The sequence below is a fragment of the Pristiophorus japonicus genome, unplaced genomic scaffold, assembly GCF_044704955.1.
Source record: "Pristiophorus japonicus isolate sPriJap1 unplaced genomic scaffold, sPriJap1.hap1 HAP1_SCAFFOLD_749, whole genome shotgun sequence".
Lineage (NCBI taxonomy): Eukaryota > Metazoa > Chordata > Chondrichthyes > Pristiophoridae > Pristiophorus > Pristiophorus japonicus.
The window spans coordinates 130,856-147,818 of NW_027254665.1; the positions used below are offsets into that span (position 1 = coordinate 130,856).

General features: G+C 46.1%; 1 protein-coding gene and 1 long non-coding RNA gene across 3 annotated transcripts in view; one reads left to right on the forward strand and one right to left on the reverse strand.

Annotated features, from left to right (window-relative positions):
- The first annotated feature begins 409 nt into the window (after positions 1-409).
- On the forward strand, positions 410-820 carry LOC139256603 (histone H3). Its single transcript, XM_070874268.1, has one exon. The coding sequence runs from the start codon at positions 410-412 to the stop codon at positions 818-820; it is 411 nt and encodes a 136-aa protein (XP_070730369.1).
- Positions 821-5,385: 4,565 nt separating this feature from the next.
- The window catches only part of LOC139256607 (uncharacterized), a 62,006-nt gene continuing 50,428 nt past the window's right edge, over positions 5,386-16,963 (reverse strand). The window contains exon 4 of one of the 2 annotated variants that reach the window (XR_011592193.1): positions 5,386-5,663. This is a non-coding gene — a long non-coding RNA (uncharacterized lncRNA). Of the gene's footprint in view, positions 5,664-6,426; positions 6,576-16,963 lie in introns of those variants that run through there. The other variant, XR_011592192.1, reaches the window with a different exon arrangement.

Below are 16,963 nucleotides of genomic sequence, written 5' to 3' on the forward strand. Positions count from 1 at the left end.
GGATTTATTCCCGCCCGGTACAGACGGATCAGGGAATGGAATAGAATTCAAACCGGAATGTGACAGAATGGGATTGGTGACTTATAATGGGGCACAATCGCCGTTATAAAGAGCGGGATTCTTAAATTGCTGGCGGGAAATTAAATTTTATTTAATCTCTGTTTGATATTCTGAAATCGGCGGGCTTTTTGAAATTGACCAACTGTCAGTTTCAGTTCAGCCAATCAGAGCCCAGTATTCCCCGCCCTTCATTTTCACTCTCGGTGCTTGGTTCAAACTTGATTGGCGGTCGGGCTGCAGCCAATCACAGCCCCGGGGCGGACCTTCACACACTTTAAAAGGAGGCCCCAGAGGAGTCCCCGCATTAACAGTCCCTGTGTCCCAGATTGTGTTGAGATCCGTTCAGAAAATGGCCAGGACCAAGCAGACAGCGCGCAAATCCACCGGAGGGAAAGCTCCTCGCAAACAGCTGGCGACCAAAGCGGCCCGGAAGAGCGCTCCGGCCACGGGTGGAGTGAAGAAGCCTCATCGCTACAGACCCGGCACCGTGGCTCTGAGGGAGATCCGCCGCTACCAGAAATCCACCGAGCTGCTGATCCGCAAACTGCCCTTCCAGCGCCTGGTGCGGGAGATCGCTCAAGACTTCAAGACTGACCTGCGCTTCCAGAGCTCGGCCGTCATGGCCCTGCAGGAGGCCAGCGAGGCTTACCTGGTGGGGCTCTTTGAGGACACCAACCTGTGCGCCATCCACGCCAAGCGAGTCACCATCATGCCCAAAGACATCCAGTTGGCCCGCCGCATCCGCGGGGAGCGCGCCTAGACTCCTCCTCCCCCGGCTCGAAGCTTCAGCACCAAGTGCAACAACGGCTCTTTTCAGAGCCACCAAATCAGCAAAGGAAAGAGCTGCGATCTCTTGTAACCAAAGCTTCCTGTTGTTCATTAACCCACTGTAGGGACGGGCAGAGGGTGTCGGACTGTTTAGTGATCGTGTATTTATATACCAGCTCGGTTCACATGGGAGTTATTGACGATTAACTGATGAGCCCCTTAATATTTTCAGAAACTGACATCGGCTTTGCGTCGCTCTGACCCCAAGTTCCCCGGGGCAAAGCACAGATTTCCCCATTCGGTGTTGCCGGAGAATGGGGGCAGGTAGATCTGGGAAGCACTGCAATGGACCCGGGTCCTGTGTGTGTACATCGCTCGCTGATGCAGTGCGGTCGAAACTGACTGGGTTAGCAGAGAAATACACAGCCCGGGAACGGCCAGAGCTCCCGAGAACAAAATCAGCATTCAAACTATCTCAAACCAGACCAGAATTAAACTAGGCCCTTTTATTACTACAATAATTCATCATCGCCGACTCTCGTTTTCAGACAGATTAAAGAATATTTAAAGAACCGGTGGCGGTATTTATACAATTGTTGAGTGACAACTGTAGTTCAATTATTCGCTGTTAACGGGAAGAGTGTATGTGTGAGCAGAGAACCGTAATGCAGAGAACGGGAACTGAAAACTCCCGCGTACGGATAAGGGGTAAGTCATTTAGGACTGAGATGAGAAGCTTATTCACTGAGTTGTTAATCTGTGGAATTCCCTACCGCAGAGTTGTTAATGCCAGTTCGTTAGATATATTCAAGAGGGAGTTAGATCTGGCCCTTATGGCTAAAGGGATATTGAGAGAAAGCAGAAAAGGGGTACTGAGGGAATAATCAGCTATGATCTTATTGAATGGTGGTGCAGGCTCGAAGGGCCGAATGGCCTACTCCTGTACCTATTTTCTATGTTTACAGGTCTAAAACAGGCCAATCTATCGGTACATGAATTAAAGGGCTCTGACTCCATTTCACAGCAGCCCTTTCACAGATACTGTGTGTGGCTCTGAAAAGAGCCTTTGGGTTATTAGATTAAATCTTGTCCGCTTTACTTGGTCTTGGACGAAGTGGTGGTTTTATTGGGCAGCAGCACAGCCTGGATATTCGGCAGCACCCCGCCCTGAGCGATGGTCACCTTTCCCAGCAGCTTGTTGAGTTCCTCGTCGTTGCGGATGGCCAGCTGCAGGTGTCTGGGGATGATGCGGGTCTTCTTGTTGTCGCGGGCCGCGTTGCCGGCTAGCTCCAGGATTTCAGCGGTCAGATACTCGAGCACAGCAGCCATGTATACCGGGGCTCCGGCACCCACACGCTGAGCGTAGTTCCCCTTTCGCAGGAGCCTGTGAACACGGCCCACAGGGAACTGCAGTCCGGCCCGGGAGGAACGAGACTTGGCCTTGGCGCGAGCTTTACCGCCGGTTTTTCCTCTTCCAGACATTTCCACGATTCACAAGTTCAGACAGAGTGAGAAACTCCTCCCACATCTGCCCTTCTTATAGCTTCTGGAGGGATGTAGGGTGCGAACTTGTGATTGGTCGCTCTGAGGTGGATTTCATTGGTCTTTTCCGCTGACCAATCACCGTCTGTTTAGCCCGCCAATGAAAAGAGGGCGAAAATTACTGTTCGACTGCCAACGAATCTTCAATTTCAAAAACCCCGCCAATAATTTTTACAATGCGGATTATGTTAATAAATTCACCATTAGCCAAAGATTTCCAAACACTTTTTATTTCCTTTTGCCGTATTCCGTATTACCTTCAAAATTCCAGGATGTTACAATCAGGATTAAATTCGGGTTCAGTTTCATACGTTCTGTAACGGGACACATTCCAGATCAATCTTTGTACAATTTGGGAATCACAGATCATGGATCGATCCTCCGCACAGGCGGGAGTGAGACCAGGACTGGGAGTTCTTCTGTGAAAAGAGAAGAGGGACACAGGGTTCAAACTCCCTGTTCTGGTCTCTGTAAGAACTCCCAGTCTGGGCCGTTGCACTCGGAATCTCAGATTAATAAGCGGGTTGACCCGAACTAGAATTTTTTTTATATTGTAAAGGGCTTGAGAAAGAATGAGGTGACTAAAGTCTGAGTATCACCTCCTAAAACAAAATCATAATTCATTGGCAGGCGGCCAGGGACAGTGTGTGCAGTTTACTGGGAGGGAAATTCATCAGAGAAGCTAAGGTTGAACCGGACAGTAAAACCGCTTATCTGAGAATTCAAATCTAAATCTACAGCTGGAACTTTAAATGTTGTCAAACACTTGCTCGGGAAATAACTACAGTAAATTGAGTTTAAAGGGTGACGTGTTTGTGCAGCTCTTTCAGAGACGTTGTGGGTGGCTCTTAAAAGAGCCGTTGTGTTTCTGGCTTGTTGTATCAGGACAGAGTGGAGTTTTACTTGGAGCTGGTGTACTTGGTCACCGCCTTTGTCCCTTCCGACACGGCGTGCTTGGCCAGCTCCCCGGGCAGCAGCAGACGCACGGCGGTCTGGATCTCCCGGGAGCTGATGGTGGATCGCTTGTTGTAATGGGCCAGGCGGGAAGCCTCACCAGCGATGCGCTCAAAAATATCGTTCACAAACGAGTTCATGATGCCCATGGCCTTGGAGGAGATGCCGGTGTCGGGGTGAACCTGCTTCATCACTTTGTAGATGTAGATGGAGTAACTCTCCTTCCTCGACTTCCTGCGCTTCTTACCGCCCTTCGGTGGTGTTTTCTTGATCACTTTCTTGGCGCCTTTCTTGGCAGTAACTGATTTCTTCTCTTCAGGCATCGTCTTGTTCAATCCAACCCAGACATGACATAAACTTAGCTCAGAGCTCGCATTATATAGGCAGCCCCACACTCCGCCCACAGCCCTATGCTAATGAGGGATGGGTGAAGGCAACAATTGTGATTGGTTCATTGGCTGCGTTGTCAATTTCTATTGTTCTGTAATTCTCTGATTGGTCTCTTTAAACATCCAATCAGATTTACTGCTCGCCACAATCTCAAATTCTTCAATTAGGTCATCAGTTACATCCCCTCCCGAGCCATATTCTGTTCTTTATCGATCTAGATGTCCACATGTTCGACAGACATTGGCCGGTTTGTAACCGAGATTGCCTGAGGGTCACTTCTGGTCAGGACTTGGGAGTCCTTCTATGAGGGCAAAAGACCCTCACTGTCCTTCCGCCCTGATGCTGCCTTCCTCCCACCGTTTAATTCAACACCTTTCTTATCTTTCACTGCTGTAACTACATTAGTTGTTTCAGTGTTACCTTCACCTGGAATATTCCGTACCTTCTGTGCCGTAAAGGGCCTATTTCCCTTAGCACAGGAGGCATAAATTTCAAGTAATTGGTAGAGGATTTAGAGGGGAAATATCTTCACGCAGAGGGTGGCTGCGCTCTGGAACTCACTGCCTGAAAGGGTGGTAGAGGCAGAAACCCTCACCACATTTAAAACTACTTGGACGTGCACTTGAAGTGCCGTAACCTGCAGGGTTACGGACCTAGAGCTGGAAAGTGGGATTCGGCTGGATAGCCTTTTGTTGGCCGGCACGGACACGATGGGCCGAAGTGGCCTCATTCCGTGTTGTAAGCTTCTATGATAAATATCTATAATTCTGAAACTAAAAGGATATTCCGTCCATCGTACTTTTGCTGATTTAAAACATATAGACCTTGGCGAAAAATATCTATCTATACCGAACAAAATGTAAATGAACTATATCAACCTCCCTGCATCCCCTCCCCTCCCCCCGTGAGGCGGTGGGTGGCACTTAGACGAGCCTTTGCTTTGTGCTTGGGGGAGAGGGTCGCGTTGAATCCATAGAAAGTGCGGCCCTGCCGTTTCAGAGTGCACACCACATCCATGGCAGTGACCGTCTTGCGCTTGGCTGCTCAGTGTAGGCCTAAACTGACCGGCTTAGGAGAGAAATACACAGCCCGGAACGGCCGGAGATCCTGGGAACAGAACCAGCATTCAAACTCTCAAACCAGACCAGAATTAAACTAGGCCATTTTAATAACCGCCGAATTTCTTCATACAGCTTTCATTGATAGATTAAATAATATTTAGGGAACCGGTTGCGGTATTTATACAAGTTTTGAATCTCTGACAACTGTAGTTTAATTATTAGCTGCTAACTAGAACAGTTTGCGTGAGCAGAGAACCGTAATGCAGATACCAGGAACTGAAAACTCCCGCACACAGGTCTGAAATAGACCAATTTATTGGTACCTGAACACAAGGTCTCCATTAATACAGTAAGCAGCCCTTTCACAGATACTGTGAGTGGCTCTGAAAAGAGCCTTTGGGTTATTAGTTTAAATCTTGTCCGCTTTACTTGGTCTTGGACGAAGTGGTGGTTTTCTTGGGCAGCAGCACAGCCTGGATATTAGGCAACACCCCGCCCTGAGCGATGGTCACCTTTCCCAGCAGCTTGTTGAGCTCCTCGTCGTTGCGGATGGCCAGCTGCAGGTGTCTAGGGATGATGCGGGTCTTCTTGTTGTCGCGGGCCGCGTTGCCGGCTAGCTCCAGGATTTCAGCGGTCAGATACTCGAGCACAGCAGCCATGTAGACCGGGGCTCCGGCACCCACACGCTGAGCGTAGTTCCCCTTTCGCAGGAGCCTGTGAACACGGCCCGAAGGGAACTGCAGTCCGGCCCGGGAGGAGCGATACTTGGCCTTGGCCCGAGCTTTACCGCTAGTTTTTACTCTTCCAGACATTTCCACAATCCGCAGGTTCAGACAAGGAATGAGAAACTCCTCCCACATCTGCCCTTCTTAACTCTTTTGAGTTTACCTGCAAAACATAAAAACATTAAACGGTGCCACCAGACCTGGGTGACACTCCAGACATTTACAAGGCCCTTTTTTCCCCCCCCCCCCTTTTTTTTTGTGTTTTTCTTTTTTTTTTTTTGGGCACTAAAATCACAATTTTCCCCAGTGCCCCCTATAAAAGGGAAGGGGGACACTAAAAGCACCGGCAATTAAGACAAATTAAACTTAAAAAACGTAAAATCAAATTAAAATTTGGTTGCCGGGCGTGATGATGCACTCCAGTCCCTCCGGTGCCCACCTCTCGCGGAAGGCCGCGAGCGTACCGGTGGACACCGCGTGCTCCATCTCCAAGGACACCCTGGACCGGATGTAAGAGCGGAAGAGAGGCAGGCAGTCAGGTTGAACGACCCCCTCGACCGCCCGCTGCCTGGACCGGCTGATGGCACCCTTGGCCGTGCCCAGGAGCAGTCTGCCCTTCTTATACCTTCTGGATGGACGCAGGGAGCAAACTTGTGATTGGTCACTCTGTCGTGGATTTCATTGGCTGTTTCCGATGACCAATCACAGCCTGCTTAGTCCAGCAATGAAAGGAGGGCGGAAATTACTGGTTCTCAACAGCCAGAACCTAACGATTTTTTAAATTCAAAAATCCCGCCAATAATTGTTAAAATTGCGGATTATGTTAGTAACTTCACCATTAGCCAAATACTTCAAAACACTTTTTGTTTCCTCTTGTCTTATTCCATGTTCCCCTTGCAAATTCCAACCTGTTACAATCAGGATTAAATTCGGCTTCAGTTTCAAACTGTCTGTAACGGGCGGGACTCAGTCCCCACTGATTCTGTAACGGGACACATTCCAGCTCCATCTTTGTAAAAGTGAACTTGTTTTCACAGGAGCTGCTTTGGGAGTGAGACCAGTACGGAGAGTCCTTCTGTAAAAAAAGAGAAGAGGGACAGAGTTCAAACTGCCCCTGTTCCAGTCTCTAAGAACTCCCATTCTGGGTTGTTACACTGCGGGGAGTCTCGGGTTAATAAACGGATTGAGCGCAACGGAATAAAAAAACACGTGAAAAGGGCTTGAGTGAGAGTGTGACTGAAATCGGAGTTTCCCCGCCCCCCAAAATAAATTCGTCAGCAGGCGCTGTGAATGAACGGGTCTGAGAACAAAGGGAAAGAGATCAGGGACCGTGTTTGTAGTTTACTCACTGCAGGAAATTCCAGTGACGCCAAGGTCAAGCCGGTCAGTGAAGCTACTTATGAGAATTCAAAACTAAATCTACAGCTGGAACTACAAAGGTTCTCACACACACTTGTTCGGGAAATAATTACAGTAAATTCAGTCTAAAGGCTGATGTGTTTGTGCAGCTCTTTCAATGATGTTGTGGGTGGCTCTTAAAAGAGCCGTTGTGTTTGGGGTTTGTTCTGTCAGGACAACGTGAAGTTTTACTTGGAGCTGGTGTACTTGGTCACCGCCTTTGTCCCTTCCGACACGGCGTGCTTGGCCAGCTCCCCGGGCAGCAGCAGGCGCACGGCGGTCTGGATCTCCCTGGAACTGATGGTGCGGCGCTTGTTGTAATGGGCTAGGAGGGAAGCCTCACCCGCAATGCGCTCGAAAATATCGTTCACAAACGAGTTCATGATGCCCATGGCCTTGGAGGAGATGCCGGTGTCGGGGTGAACCTGCTTCATTACTTTGTAGATGTAGATGGAGTAACTCTCCTTCCTCGACTTTCGGCGCTTCTTGCCGCCCTTTGGTGGTGTTTTCTTGATGACTTTCTTGGCACCCTTTTTCGAAATTGGTTTTTTTTTTAAATTCGTAGCCAATCGTTCCAATTCTTTGTCAAATCACAAACGCCAGAGGTCACCTTGGGCCCATTCAAGGATCACTCTGCGCCAATGCTCTTAGCCAAAAGGCCTAGAGCCACTGCACCGTTCCTGGAAGTACTGCAATACCAGGTTCGTGCCATGGAGGTGGATGGGTCAGGTCCCCCACACACCTCCATGGAGGTGGATGGGTCAAGCCACCCTAGGCATCGTCTTGTTCAGTCAGGCACGGATATGAAGAAAATCTTGCTCTGGGCTCGCATTATATAGGCAGCCCCACACTCCGCCCACAGCCCTATGCTAATGAGGGATGGGTGAAGGCAATGACTGTGATTGGTTCATTGGCTGCGTTGTCAATTTCCATTGTTCTGTATCTCTCTGATTGGATGTTTAAAGATACCAATCAGATTTATTGCTCGCCACAATCTCAAATTCTTAAATTAGGTCATCAATTTATACTCCCGATTTATACTCCGTTCTTTATGTTTCTATTCTGCTCTCAGGCAAAAATGGTTAATGACGGCCGGACTTATGAGGAAGGTTCATTCACGTTTTTTTCTATATATACATTCAATAATCTGAACAGCTGTGTTTGTCGATCTACATTTCTACATGTTCGAGACATTGACCGGCTTGTAACCGAGATTGCCTGAGGGTCACTTCTGTATAGGACTTGGGAGTCCTTCTATGAGGGCAAGGGACCCTCACTGTCCTTCCGCCCTGATGCTGCCTTCCTCCCATCGTTTAATTCAACACCTTTCTTATCTGTCACTGCTGTAACATAGATGTAACAGTACGGATTTATGAAGGGGAAGTCATGTTTGACAAATTTGCTGGAATTCTTTTGAGGATGTCACGAACAGGGTGGATAATGGGGAAGCAGTGGATGTGGTGTATTTGGACTTCCAGAACGCATTTGACAAGGTGCCACATAAAAGGTTACTGACTGCACAAGATAAAAGTTCACGGGGTTGGGGGTAATATATTAGCATGGATAGAGGATTGGCTAACAAACAGAAACCAGAGAGTGGGGATAAATGGTTCATTCCCGGGTTGGCAATCAGTACCAATGGGATGCCACAGGGATCAGTGCTAGGACTCCAACTATTTATGATCTATATTAATGACTTGGAAGAAGGGACCGAGTGTAACGCAGCCAAGTTTGCTGACGATACAAAGATGGGAGAAAAAGCAATGGGTGAGGAGGACACAAAAATTCTGCAAAAGGACATAGACAGGCTAAGTGAGTGAGCAAGGATTTAGCAGATGGAGTATAATATTGGAAAGTGTGAGGTCATGCTCTTTGATTTTTTTCTGCCAAAGTGCAAGTTATTATTTCAATGGTGAAAGATTTCAAAGTGCTGCAATGCAGCGGGACCTGGGGGTACTTGTGCATGAAACACAAAAGGTTAGTATGCAGGTACAGCAAGTGATCAGGAAGGCCAATGGAATCTGGCCTTTATTGCAAAGGGGATGGAGTATAAAAGCAGGGAAGTCTTGCTACAGTTGTACAGGGTATTGGTGAGGCCACACCTGGAATACTGCATGCAGTTTTGGTTTCCATATTTACAAAAGGATATACTTGCTTTGGAGGCAGTTCAGAGAAGTTTCACAAGGTTGATTCCGGAATGAGGGGGTTGACTTGAGGAAAGGTTGAGTAGGTTGGGCCTCTACTCATTGGAATTCAGAAGAATGAGAGGTGATCTTATCGAAACATATAAGATTATGAGGGGGCTTAACAAGGTGGATGCAGAGAGGATGTTTCCACTGCTAGAGGAAACTAGAACTAGAGGGCTTAATCTTAGAATAAGAGGTCGCCCATTTAAAACTGAGATGAGGAGAAATTTCTTCTCCGAGGATTGTGAATCTGTGGAATTCGCTGCCTCAGAGAGCTGGGACATTGAATAAATTTAAGACAGAAACAGACAGTTTCTTAATGATAAGGGAATAAGGGAATATGGGGCAGGGAAGTAGACCAGAGTCCATGATCGTATTAAATGGCGGAGCAGGCTCGAGGGGCCGTATGGCCTACATTTGCTCCTATTTCTTATGTTCTTATGTTCTTATGTTCTAACTACATTAGTTTTTTCAGTATTACCTTCATCTGGAATGCCCCGTAAATGTCTATGATTTGAAGACTAAAAGGACATTCTGTCCATCGTGTATATGCTGATTTAAAACACCTAACACCACAATATAGATCTTGGCAAAAAACATATCTATACAGAACAAAATGTAAATCAACTATCTCGCCCCCGTTCCCCAGGTCACTGCTCTCTCTGTGAGGAGGTGGGTGGCTCTGAGAAGAGCCTTTGTGTTGTGTTAGGGGGAAAGGGTCACGTTATTCAGCCGCCGAATCCATAGAGAGTGCAGCTCTGCTGTTTCAGAGCGTACACCACATCCATGGCAGTGACCGTCTTGCGCTTGGCGTGTTCAGTGTAGGTGACCGCATCCCTGATCACATTCTCCAGGAAAACCTTCAGCACCCCGCGGGTCTCCTCGTAGATCAGGCTCGAGATCCGCTTGACACGGCCACGGCGAGACAGGCGGCGGATGGCTGGTTTGGTGATGCCCTGGATGTTATTACGGAGCACTTTATGGTGCCGTTTGGCTCTGCCTTTACCCAGTCCTTTGCCTCCTCCAGTCATGATGATTCTTTACTGAAATCGCCGTTGAATATTAATCTCTCGCCTTACCCATTGTCTGTTGAGACCACCAATGAAACGAGGGCGGAAATTCCTGTCCTCAACAGTCACACCTCGAACGATTTTTAATTTCAAAAACACCGCCAATAATTTTTTAAAGTGCGGATTATGTTAATAAATGCACCATTAGCCAAAGGTTTACAAACAGATTTTACTTCCTTTTATTTAATTCCATATTTCCCTTACTAATTCCAGGCTGTTACAATCAAAATTAAATTCGCGTTCACTGTCAATCTGTCTGTAACGGACGGCAATCAATCCTCACTGATTCTGTAACAGGACACATTCCAGCTCAAACTGTGTAAAAGTTGGGAATCACAAATCATGGATTGATCTTCCGCACAGGCGGGAGTGAGACCAGAACTGGGAGCCCTTATGTGAAAAGGGAAGAGGGATAGAGTGTTCACACTGCTCCCATTCTGGTCTCTGTACGAACTCCCATTCTGGGTTTTTACACTGCAGGGAGTCCCGGGTTAATAAACGGATTGACCGTAACAGGAATTGAAAAATAAACTTGTAAAGGGCTTGCGAGAGAATGAGGTGACTGAAATCTGAGCCTCATTCCCTAAACAAGCTCTTAATTCCTCGGCAGGCGCTGTAAATGGGAACGAGCGACAAGGAATCGTGTTTGTAGCTTGAATGGCGGGAAATTCAACAGCGGTCCTAACGTCGAACCAGACAGTGAAGCTGCTTATGTTAATTCAAAACTAACTCCACAGCTGGAACTGCAAAGGTTCCCAAACACACTTGTTCAGGAAATAATTACAGTAAATTGAGTCTAAAGGGTGATGCGCTTTAGGTCTTTCAGAGAGGTCGTGGGTTGCTCTTAAAAGAGCCGTTGTGTTTCTGGTTTGTTCTCAGGACAGCGTGGAGTTTTACTGGGAGCTGGTGTACTTGGTTACCGCCTTTGTCCCTTCCAACACGGCGTGTTTGGCCAGCTCCCCAGGCAGCAGCAGGCGCATGGCGGTCTGGATCTCACCGGAACTGATGGTGTCAGATTATAGTATGAGAGTGTGTATTTTATTCTGTACCTGTCTATCTCTGGTATATGAATGTGGCATTTAATCTGCACCTGTCAGTTACTGGTATATGATTGTTGGGGTTACTCTCTACCCCTCAGTTTCGGTTATGTGATTGTGGGTTTTAATCTGTACCTGTCACTCCCTAGTATTTGAGTGTGGTGTTTATTCTGTATCCATTTGTCTCTGGTATGTTAGTGTGGGTTAATCTGCACCTGTCAGCTTGCTATGTGAGTGTGGGTTTATTCTGTACCTCTCGGTTCTGGTATATGACTGTGGGGTTAATCTGTACCTGTCAGTTTCTGGTATGTGAGTGTGGTCTTTAATCTGTACCTGTCAGTCTCTGGTATGTGACTGTGTATTTTTTCTGTAACTGTCAGTTTATATGTGAGTGTGTATTTTATTCTGTACATTTCAATCTCTGGTATGCGAATGTGGGGTTTAACCTGTACCCATCAGTTTCTGGTATGTGAGTGTGGGTTTAATCTGTACATATCAGTTTCTGGTATATGAGTGTGGGGTTAATCTGTACCTATCAATTTCTGGTCTATTATTGTGGGCTTTAATCTGTACCTATTAGTTTCTGGTATGTGAGTGTGGGTGATATTCTGTATCTGTCTGTTTCTGGTATGAGAGAGTGGTTTTAAGATGTACCTTTCAGTCTTTGATATGTGAAAGTGGGGATTAATCTGTACCTGTCAGTTCCTGGTATTTGAGTGTTGGTTTTATCCCATAGCTGTCAGTTTCTGGTCTATGTGTGGGGTTTAATCTATACCCATCAGTTTCTGGTGTGCAAGTGTGGGTTTTATTCTGTATATTTCAGTATCTGGTATATGAATGTGATATGTTTCAATAGTGAAACAGCATTTGATCCTACCGTTCTGTGTGGCTGTAAGATTCACAATGTAACTCAGCCACTTCGGATCACTGTTGGACTGACAGCTTCTGCTGCCTGTGATAACAGGATTGAGGTCAGTTCTGTGTCTCTGTGCTCTGTGAGTGATAATGTACTTACTGTATGCGAGAAGGAGCTGCCTGCACTTTTTCTTGTGTTCTGGGTGGAAGAAATATCATTTATACTGGCTCAATGAAGTATTTTGCTTTGAGAATAATACCAGAAAAATATTAGTTATGATATGGACAACTGATGGGGAAAATATAAAATAAAGTTGTAATGAATGTATATGTTTATAATAAAGTAAAGTATCTGGAGAGAGGAAACTGTGATACAAACAGTGTCCTTGTCTGACCTCACTGCAGTACAGCGGCACTCAGATTTTCCACACCAGGTGTGTAGGACGGTTCTATAGAAAGTTATCAGCAACCAGACACAACCCAAACCCAGCACTGGTCCATGAATGGGATCACCCGATTAATACAATCGAGGTTTATATCCTCCACTCCCATAGGACTACCTGTAAAATTCTGAATCACTTTCTGGATTATAACCACAGGTACCTGGGCTGTACAACAATTGTTCTCAGTTTATTGAAACCGAGTTAAGTGCCTGTGCAGTCAACAGAATGTCACAGAGCCCGGATCATGATGTATCTGAGGGAGCGACAATGTATCTCTCGATCACCTTCAACACGGTTCTGGAGAACTCAACGCACTGAAACAAAATTACCAAATTTGAAATGTCTACTCTCTGTCTGGTGCCTGCAATAGATGCACTTTGTGACACTCCTCACATCCTCACTGTCAGGCTGTGTTTCCACTGTTCAATGTCCAAGAAGGGCAGACACGGTGAGATTGGGACTGAATCAGGAACATTCACTACTGGTTTGGTGACAGAAACCAGCAATGATTTGAAAGAGTGTGGTGATTAACTTTCTCTGTTACCTTACACTGTACACACACAGCCCGGGATATCCCCGCTCCCTTCCCCCACTCACTCCACGTTCCCGAACTACTTCCTGCTCCATTCTGCCTCTTACAAACAGCCCCCGATTCCCTGACACAAAGCCCATTTGCGGACACAGTCCCAACGCGATGAGCTGCTGTAAGGTGGCTGCTGTTTGCTCCCTTACTCTGGCCCAGGATATCTCCGCTCCCTGATGTGTTCAACGATTATCAGCCCAGCACAGAGGAAATGGCAGCCACTGGCAGAGTTGGGGGAGGAGAGGTCGCATGGGCCCTTCCCGTCGGTTTAAACACTGGGCGGGGAGACGAGTGGCCGGGGGTAGGGGGGGGGGAAGCAGGCAAGTATTTCAATGCTCGAGTGTGAAGTTTGGAGGTGGATCTGGAAGCTCAGAGGCTGCTGTCTCTGCTCAATCTGTCACCCTGTATAGTTCAGACTATGGGATGTGAGTGTGTGTTTTACACTGTGCAGTTCAGACTATGGGATGTGAATGTGTGTTTTACACTGTGCAGTTCAGACTATGGGATGTGAATGTGTGTTTTACACTGTATAGTTCAGACTATGGGATGTGAGTGTGTGTTTTACACTGTATAATTCAGACTATGGGATGTGAGTGTGGGTTTTACACTGTATAGTTCAGACTATGGGATGTGAGTGTGTGTTTTACACTGTATAGTTCAGACTATGGGATGTGAGTGTGTGTTTTACACTGTATAGTTCAGACTATGGGATGTGAGTGTGTGTTTTACACTGTATAATTCAGACTATGGGATGTGAGTGTGTGTTTTACACTGTATAATTCAGACTATGGGATGTGAGTGTGTGTTAAATTTTATATGAATCAAAAAGCAGAATGTTTAAAAGAGGAGAGACTAGCAAATGTAGTTATTCAGGGGGATTTGAGTATCATTGTACACAAATCACATATAGTTAACTTGCAGCTACTGCAAGCAATTAGGAAGGTAAAGGATATGTTGGCCTTTATTACAAGGGGTTTGGAGTATAAGGGTAAAGAAATGTGGCTGCAATTATGTAGGGCTTTGGTGAGACCACACCTGGATTACTGGGCACAGTTTTGGTCTCATTGCCTAAGGAAGGATATTAGAGGGGGTGCAACATTGAATCCTGGGTTAGAGAGATTGAGTGAAATGCACCTATACACTCTGGAGTTTAGAAGAATGAGAGCTGAGCTCATTGAAACCTAAAAAAAATCTTAGAAGTCTTGGCAGAGTAGATGCTGTGAGGATGTTTCCCTTTGCTGGATAGTCTCGATCTAGGGGTCATAGTCTCAGGATAAGGGATCGGACACTTAGGACTGAGATGAGGAGCAATGTATTCACTCAGAGGGATGTGAATCTTTGGAATTCTATACACATAGGTCTGAGACACTCAGTCATTGAGTATATTCAAGACAGAGAACAAAGGGAATCAAGGGAAATGGGTATCAGGCAGGAGTTCAGGATGAAGTTCAGCCATGAATGTAATGAATTGTGGAGCAGGCTCGAGCGGCCTTACCGCCAACTATTTCTTATTCTCTTACAGCTGTCAGTATCTGCTACGTGAGTGTTGTTCTGTTGTTCTTTCTTCAGTTTTTGGTGGGCAAAAGTGGGTTTTATTATACACCATGTCAGCTTCTGGAATGTGACTGCGAGTTCCACTCTGTTTTTGCCTGTCTCCGGGATGTGAGTGTGGATTTTACTCTGTACCTGTCGGTCTCTGGTATGTCAATGTGGGTATTATCCTGTACCTGTCAGTTTCTCGTATGTGATTGGGGATTTATTCTGTACTTGTCAGTTTCTGTTATGTGAGTTTTATTCTGTACCTGTTATTTTCTGAATTTGTAACATGGGTTTTCCTCTGTACCTGCCAGTTTCTGGGATGTGAGTGTTAATTTTTTCTGTACCTGTCTGTTTCCGGTATAGGAATGTAGGTAAAACTATGTAGTTCTCAGTCTCTGGGATGTGAGTGTGCGTTTTACTCTGTATCAGTCACGTCTTTGGTATGTGAGTGGGTTTTATTCTATAGCTGTCTTTCTCTGCTATGCGAGTGTGATTTTATACTTTATCATTCAGACTCTGGTATGTGAGTGGGGTTTTATTCTATAGCTGTCATTTTCTCGTATGTTAACGTGGGCTTTAATCAGTACCTGGCAGTTTCTGATATGTGAGAGTGGACTTTAGCCTGTATCTGTCAGTTTATGATATCTGAGAGCGGGTATCTCTCATTGTCTTTTATGTAAGTGTAAGTTTTACTCTGTATAGCTTAGTCTCGGATATGGGAGTGCAGAATTTACTCTATAGCTGTCTGTCTGTGATGCAAGTGTGGATTTTACTCTGTATCTGTTAGTCTCTGATGTGAGAGTGAGAGTTTTACTCTGTATCTGTCAGTTTCTGGTATGCAAGTGTGGTTTTCCTCTATCATTCAGGCTCTGGGATGAAAGTGAGAGTTTTACTCTGTATGTTAATATCTGCGATGTGAGCCTGGGTTGTACTCTGTAACTTTCATTTTCTCAAATCTGAGTTGGGTTTTATTTTGTCCCTGTCAGTTTCTAGTATATTAATAGGGGTTTTAATCTGTACCCGTCAGTTTCTGCTGTGATAGTGCTGCTTTTGTGCTGTATCTGTCAGTTTCTGATGTGTGAGTCTGTTTTAATCTGTACCTGTTAGGCTGTGGGATGTGAGCGTGTGTTTGACTCTGCATCGATCAGTATCTTTTATGTGGCTGTTGATTTTGCTCTGTAGCTGTCACTCTCTGGGATGTGAATGTGGGTTTGATTCTGTAGCTGTCATTTTCTCATGTGTGAGTGTGTCATAGACTGTATGTGTCACTCTCTGTGGTGTGAGTGTGGGCTTTACTCTGTATCTGTCAGTCTTTGGAATGTGAGTATGGTTTTAATCTTTATCTGTCAATTTCTGGTATTTGTCTGTTGTTGTTACTCTCCAATTGTTAGTTTCCAGGATGTGATTGTGTATTTTAATCAGTACCTGCCAGTTTCTTGTACAGGAGTGTGGATATTAGTCATATCTTCCAGTCTCTGGTATGTGAGTGTGTGTTTTACTTTATAGCTGTCTGACTCTGGGATGCAAGTGTGTATTTTATTCTGTATCGGCTGGTTTACAGAATGTATTAACAAAAACTGAGAGGTACAGAATAAAAGTTATGTGAATATCCATTTTACTCTGCACCAGTCACTTTTCGATATGTGAGTGTGGATTTTAACCTATATCTGCCAGTCAGTCAGTGTGTTACCATATGTGATTGTGATTCAATCTCAATCCGTCATTCACTGTGCCCGAGTGTATGTATCATTCTGTCTCTCTCAGTCCCTGGCACTGCGTGTGGGTGTGGGGTCCATTCTGTGTCTCAGTCTTTGGCTCTGTTTGTAGGTGTGGGATCCATTCTGTGTCTCTCAGTCCCTGGCACTGTGTGTAGGTGTGGGGTCCATTCTGTGTCTCAGTCTTTGGCTCTGTTTGTAGGTGTGGGATCCATTCTGTGTCTCTCAGTCCCTGGCACTGTGTGTAGGTGTGGGGTCCATTCTGTGTCTCAGTCCCTGGCTCTGTTTGTGGGTGTGGGGTCCATTCTGTGTCTCTCAATCCCTGGCACTGTTTGTGGGTGTGGGGTCCATTCTGTGTCTCTCAATCCCTGGCACTGTTTCTGGGTGTGGGGTCCATTCTGTGTCTCTCAATCCCTGGCATTGTTTGTGGGTGTGGGGTCCATTCTGTGTCTCTCAATCCCTGGCACTGTTTGTGGGTGTGGGATCCATTCTGTGTCTCTCAATCCCTGGCACTGTTTGTGGGTGTGGGATCCATTCTGTGTCTCTCAATCCCTGGCACTGTTTGTGGGTGTGGGATCCATTCTGTGTCTCTCAGTCCCCGGCACTGTTTGTGGATGTGGGGTTCACTATGTCTCTG

Coding starts and splice junctions, on each gene's coding strand:
- LOC139256603 (XM_070874268.1), top strand. CDS start 410: ATGGCCAGGACCAAGCAGACAGCGCGCAAATCCACCGGAGGGAAAGCT.